Source organism: Nicrophorus vespilloides, unplaced genomic scaffold, assembly GCF_001412225.1.
Source record: "Nicrophorus vespilloides isolate i.1.1-1 unplaced genomic scaffold, Nicve_v1.0, whole genome shotgun sequence".
In the NCBI taxonomy this organism is placed as follows: domain Eukaryota; kingdom Metazoa; phylum Arthropoda; class Insecta; order Coleoptera; family Silphidae; genus Nicrophorus; species Nicrophorus vespilloides.
The window spans coordinates 23,424-30,378 of record NW_017098726.1 but is presented as its reverse complement, the minus strand read 5'-3'; the positions used below and the strand labels follow the sequence as shown (position 1 = coordinate 30,378).

Below are 6,955 nucleotides of genomic sequence, written 5' to 3'. Positions count from 1 at the left end.
GTTAATTGATAACTCATGTATTTTAAATAAGCGACATCTCTGGAATCGTTTAATGTAAATCTTCAAAGAAATTTAAAAATAAACAGAGAAATTTGATAAAGGAAAATTTCCATATAAAATAATGACTTAATTAGTTTTTCCTTATAAATCTACAGTGAATAATTAATAAAGTAGTTATTTCGGATTGCGAATGTGTTGTTTATGTATGTTGGATAATGCAATTTGTAATGGAATATTTGAATGCTTTCAGCTTTATGAAAATATCACGTGCGAATTTGATAATGCAATTTCAGATTTTCCTATGAAATCTAGTAAAATAAACAAGCAGAGCGTAAATCTAATTGTACATTGTAAACCGATATGGAAATATCTGCACGAATTGTTGAAAAATGTTGGAAGTGTTTTCATGTGTGCGCGCAATTTGAAAGGCGGCCAAACGACCGCCGAACCCATCCACTCCTCACCATCATCCTTCTATTCTTTATTTTTACATCAGCCATAAGCCGACATCTCAACGATACCGAAGTCCCGTTTAAATGGGGCGCAACAAAGGGCCTTAATGTTTCACCAGGCAGACACTAAATCCAGAAGGAGAGAGAAAGAGAAAAAAATAACAATCTAGTAGGATGGCAAAAGGGTAATTCGTAACGCAGCAGCAGCAAAGTTCAACATACCAAAGAAAGAGAAGACAAAAAAAAACAAGTATTTCCCCCTTGAAAGAGAGAGAGAAAAAGCTGTGCACGAAATTCAATATAATTAGAGTTTTACTCGGCGTTCGCAAGTTTGTGTTTTTTTTTCGTCCGGTTAAATTAATCCGGAGAAGAAAAAAATAAATTATATAACAAGGATGTCCGAAATAATTAGATCGTAGCTTCCTTTATTCGTCTTTCTTTTATTTTTCTTTCATTCCCTTCTACTATTAAGCAGCTTTAAGCGGAGCAATAAAAATCCTTGCTAAAACTGCGATGTGTAAATTTCGGACTAGTACAATCTCGGTGCAATTACCATTATGTTAATTGTTGGACGGGGTTTGGCTAAGTTTTGTGTGTCCATCTGTCGGCAATGAATCTGACGATATCCAACCCGAAATCCTACCCTTCCCTTTGGTAACCGCATAACGACAATCAATTTGATCAATCTTCTCCCTTCCTGTTCGATGGGGGATGGCGGTTAATGCTGAATCGAAATTTACGAACGTCGCCCAGAAATTCCGTACTAATTGCAACTGCGACAATTAACCGTTAACATACGCACACTGACGCCCGCTATCTGGACCGTAACAGATGGTGATGGTACGTAGTACACTTGTAACATGCTCGAGCAACGATGTTCTCTCCTATCTTAATGTTTGCATTGCAACGCGAGATGCAATATTGTGAAACGACTGTTAGTGTAATCGCTGCAGCAAAAGATTAACCCTGCAAATAACAAATAATGCATTGAAACGTAACCTACTTATAAACTTTGTTTAAAGAATGAATTGGAATATGCAATAATTGATCTAAATGTTTATAATTGCTTATTTTCTCTTTATAAAAAAAGACAATAAGAAAATCTATGAAAATGATTTTATCACAAATTGTTTGCTAATTTTGTAAGAGTGTTATTTAATAACTTATGTTACTTTTATAAGCGACATCTTTGGAATATTTTCATTAAACATCTTCAGATAAATACTCCTTTAAATAAGCGACATCTCTGGAATATCATGATTATTTTGCTATTAATAAATGGATCATATAAATTTTCAAATAAGTTTGAAAAATTGTAAGAAATTCTTATATTTTCTTCATTTTTTTTTTTTAATTTTGAAACTAATTGAATGTTTAAGCTTACATTTGACCAATTTACATTATTTTTTTCAGTTTTTTTAAGTCCTGAAGTAAATGGTTAGATTTCAAATAAAACTATATGTAAAAATGTACTTTCATATAAGTAAAGTATTCAAAAAAAAGTTATTTTTGAAAATATTTCCTAACTTTATTATTTCTTTAAAGTTTTTTATTTTGCCTATTAGTTTAAATTCAAATATTTTGGATTAAGATTTTCTATTTCAACTTAAATCAAAGTAATTCTAATAAAAGTAGTAACATTTATTAATGTTTACACAATCAAACAATTTAATTAAATTTATCAATTATTTAAATCGTTTTTCTTGAATATTTATTGTTTTATTCAAGTTTAAATTAATTCTAAATATAAAAAAATCTAATGAGAGTATTCTAATAAATCTTTTTTATTATAAAATATAATAATTTGAATCTTTCTCCCATTTAAATGCAATTGCATGATGAACATCAAACTTTTTTTCTATTCGCAGTTTCGGTTTCAATTCGTTCATTTGCTCTTGCTTCTTGGTCCTCGCGCGATTTATGGCCAGAGAGGAAGCAGTTCTAGTCCGGACACAATCCCATCAACGAAGCAAAGACACCGAGCTGTACATTTTAATTAATCAACCATAAATAGTGCTCGTCTCTAGTCTTCTTTTGCTTTCAGACCATCGCAATTTCCGAAAATCTCGTTTCCTCCGCTACTTTGTCCTTAGTATATAGTTATTTTCTTCCCACACCAAACCATAAACTACACAGAAACGCAATTAGTTTTAAAAGAAATTTGTTACGTATTATATTTTTTTTACGATATAATTCTTTGATTTAAAAAATGTGAAGATTTCCGTGTTTTTAATTATACAAATTGCTAAATTCTTCGAACTTGTGTATATTTCAGATATTTGGAGCAAATCTAGTTAAAAAGTGATCTATATAAATGTCATCGCATCGGATATTGCGATTTACGTAAAGCAATAAAAGTTTATGAAACGACGTAAGATGACCATAAAAATACAAGAATGCTTGTGTAGGCATTCAGATGTTGTTCGACCTTTGACCCCCGTGCACCTATTTTGAACATGCGTTTCATCGTATTATATGCCTATGCCCACATTTTCGATTTGATTTACCGTAAACCCGGAACATTTTCCTAAAAAAAAGGGCAAGAAAGAAACGAGACATGGACAGAATGAAACGTTTCTGCACAATTGAACTCGGAAATGGGATTTATTTCGCTCGTAAAGCAAAATATTTTAGGAATATTTTACAGTGCTCTTCTGAAATGCAATTTTCACTTAATCCGCTTAGTAGAAGGATTATTATTATCGATTGATGTTTTGTCAAATTTTGTGTATTTTTCAGGTTGAGTTTAAATTTTGAAACTAATTGAATGTTTAAGCTTACATTTGACCAATTTACACTACTTTNNGGGATTAACAGTTTCTATTTCAACTAAACTTTCAACTAAAATTCATATTAAATCAAAGTTAATCTAATAAAAGTAGTAATATTTACAATTGAACTCGAAAATGGGATTTATTTCGCTCGTAAAGCGAAATATTTTAGGAATATTTTACAGTGTTCTTCTGAAATGCAATTTTCATTTAATCCGTTTAGTAGAAGGATTATTATTATCGATTGATGTTTTGTAAAATTTTGTGTATTTTTCAGGTTGAGTTTAAATTTTGAAACTAATTGAATGTTTAAGCTTACATTTAACTAATTTACACTACTTTTTCAGTTTTTTTAAGTCTTGAAATAAATGGTTAGATTTTCAAAACATTTCCTAACTTTGGTTACAATTAAAATCTTTATTATTTCTTCAAAGTTTTTTATTTTGCCTATTAGTTTAAATTCAAATATTTGGGATTAACAGTTTCTATTTCAACTAAACTTTCAACTAAAATTCATATTAAATCAAAGTAAAAGTAGTAATATTCAGACACAATTGAACTCGGAAATGGGATTTATTTCGCTCGTAAAGCGAAATATTTTACAGTGCTCTTCTGAAATGCAATTTTCACTTAATCCGTTTAGTAGAAGGATCACTATTATCGATTGATGTTTTGTAAAATTTTGTGTATTTTTCAGGTTGAGTTCAAAGGTCTGAGTGGTCCGATCGAGTTCAAGGAGGGCCGAAGGATTCGCTTCAAGTTGGATCTGCTGAAGCTGAAGCAGCACGCGCTCGTGAAAGTCGGAGAGTGGAATCCCGGTGCAGGCGTTAACATCACCGATAGGGCGGCGTTCTTCGATCCGGGCACGATGAACGTCACATTGGTGGTTATCACGATACTGGTGAGTGTACAGGAACCGTTCCCGAGATTCCCGCATGTATTCTCAAAAAAAAAAAGAAACCAGAAAGTATTTATGTAGCAGGAAGAGAAAGCAAAAAAAAACGTGTTTCTTTAAGGAGACGCCTTATGTTATGATGCATCTTGGCAAGAATTTTACTGGCAATAGTAGATTTTATGGGTTTTGCGTGGATATCTTAGAGAGTATCTCGAGGGAGGTCGGCTTCGATTATCTCCTCGAATTGGTGCCGGATCATAAATACGGTGCGTTGGATCCCGACACAGGAGAATGGAATGGCATGGTGCAACAACTCATGTCGCATGTATGTAGACTAGTAAAAACTATATAGTATATCATCATCATCAACATCAACATCATAACTGTATTTGCACCTCTAGAGCCTAGATATTATTATTACTATTACGTAGTATTACGATGCATAATCATCTAAACTATTTCACGTTTCCTCTGCAGCCTCCCCGGGGATTATTTATTGACAACTGCTTCGAGCACTTAACATAATTGAATTGCGAACTGCCACCGCTCGAATGCCGCAGACACTTCTAAACACATTCATCAGCAACATTCCAGAAAACGATTAATTCCCTCACAACAATATTACTTCATTAACAACTACATACACTAATTAAATTAAATTTTTATTAAACTACTGATCATAATTTAATGATTCAAAATTCTATTTGAAGCTAAAACTCCAAGCTTTAAAATAAATCTAAAACATTATTTCTATCTATAATAGTTATTGCGTAATAAGCTATTAAACTTTAAATCTACGTTTGTTACATTTTAGTTAATTTCTCAATATTTTACTTAAAGATTTTAAATTAAAATAAAATATATATATTATGCATTCATTGGTTTGTGTGTAATTTGATGCTAAACTCTCAACAATATTTCTATAAGCCTAAAGAAAGTTGTGTCTTAACATTTTTATGAATTTTTCTTAACCTATCAATATAAAGATTAAATATACATTTTAAAGCTAAAATATTGAAGACATTAAAACGATTATAAAAGATTAATAATGCTTTCATTTAAATACCCATAATGTGTTAATAAAAATGGACATTTTTTTATGCCTTTCTTAGAATTTAATTGAATTTCTCAGTGACTGCGAAAGGGAGATTACAGAAATAAAATGCTGTTTAAAGCTAAAACTTTAAGGTTTTAAATAAACGTAACAGATCGATTCTATCTCAATTAGTTTTTCCGTAATGATCGAATTAATAATAAAGCAATATTTATATAATATTAAATTTCTATGGCTTAAAATGTCTTTATATTTTAATGTATTTCTCATAAACTACGAATGGTATATTAAAGTTTGAACACTCTATTTGAAGCTAAAACTATAGGTTTTAATACAGATGTAAAAGATTAATTCTATCTATATTGGTTTTTGCGCAATATGCTGATGAAATATGAGAGAAAGAAAACATGATGGTGATGTTCGTGCTATTCCAAAAATGTAGTTTATTAGTAGTCGTCTCTTAGATAAGCATGAAATCACGTATACTTTGTTTAGTTTGTTTTTGTAGTTAGAGATATGAGGTAAAATCAAAATAAATAATTGTAGTTCATAATTAGGCCAGTTGTAACGGTATGTTTTGTTCGTTAGGAGCAACCTTACGTAATGATGAGAGGACAGTCCAACCTGGTAGGAAACGCTCGGTACGAGGGTTTCTGCATTGACTTGCTGGAAGAGATTGCTTCAATGGTAGGCTTCGAGTATCGCATAGACCTGGTCCCCGATGGTAAATACGGTGCAATCGACTTAGAAACCGGCGAATGGAACGGTATCGTCAGACAACTCATGGACAAGGTTAGCATCTATACTAAATACACAATTTTCATCATAATCCAATGAAAAAAACAACAATTTTATTTTTGATTTGTAAACCCAAGATAATAGGGTTTAAAATGAGTATAAAAGACATACTATTTGTCTAATGACTTTTACGCTGATTAACTTAACAAAAAAATAAGACAATGTCTTGACGTTTTATTGAATTTCTCAAAAAGTACAAACGACATATCAAATATTAAATGCTTTATTTAATGTCATAATTATAAGGTTTAAAATGAGTCTAAAACATTAATTCCATCTCTATTGGTTTTCGCGTAATGTGCTTCTAAACATTAGGTATACAATTATTTACATTTAGAAGAAAAAAGTGTCTTAACATTTTTGTAAATTTCTCTTAAACTACAAACGGCAGATTAATGATTCAATATTATATTTAAAGCTAAAAATATATTGATTCAATATGACTGTTAGAATAAAGACTGAAGAATCTGTTTATAGCTAAAACTACATATTGAAAAATGAAAATAAAAAATACTTCTATTTTGTAAAAGCAGAGTAATTTGAGGAGTGTTTTGCAAAACGAAATCCAACAATATGAATAAATAAAATTAATGCGGCGAATACACGCGCATAGCCGGAAATTAAATCCGACCGTGGGAGTCGCCAGATCCGAAGGGCCTTAATTGCTATCGCCTTTTGCCTAATCCGAATTGCGAAAGGTGAAGCGCGTTATTAATTTCGATGCTTTAATTAAATACCGTTCCTCCTCAACATATCCACTCATATCTCTGTATAACTATATAGTTATGTAGATCAATTACATTAGTTTCGTTCGAATGCACGTAAACAAGCTTTGTTTTCCATCCGTTTAATTAAAAATTATTATTATACCCACTTGTTGTTGGAGTAATTTCATATTTTATTAAATTTCTCAAAAACTACGAAACACTGATTAAATATTGAATATGCTACTTGAAGCTAAAAGTATATAGTATAAAATAGGTGT

At 31.0% G+C, this 6,955-nt stretch overlaps 1 protein-coding gene across 2 annotated transcripts in view; it reads left to right on the top strand.

Annotated features, from left to right (window-relative positions):
- Positions 1-4,012: 4,012 nt before the first annotated feature.
- The window catches only part of LOC108563068 (glutamate receptor ionotropic, kainate 2-like), a 7,884-nt gene continuing 4,941 nt past the window's right edge, over positions 4,013-6,955 (top strand). The window contains exons 1-3 of one of the 2 annotated variants that reach the window (XM_017921633.1): positions 4,013-4,124; positions 4,243-4,443; positions 5,761-5,964. In XM_017921633.1, the coding sequence (XP_017777122.1) occupies positions 4,092-4,124; positions 4,243-4,443; positions 5,761-5,964 (438 nt within the window). In that variant the 5' untranslated portion in view covers positions 4,013-4,091. The remainder of the gene's footprint in view (positions 4,125-4,242; positions 4,444-5,760; positions 5,965-6,955) is intronic. The other variant, XM_017921634.1, reaches the window with a different exon arrangement.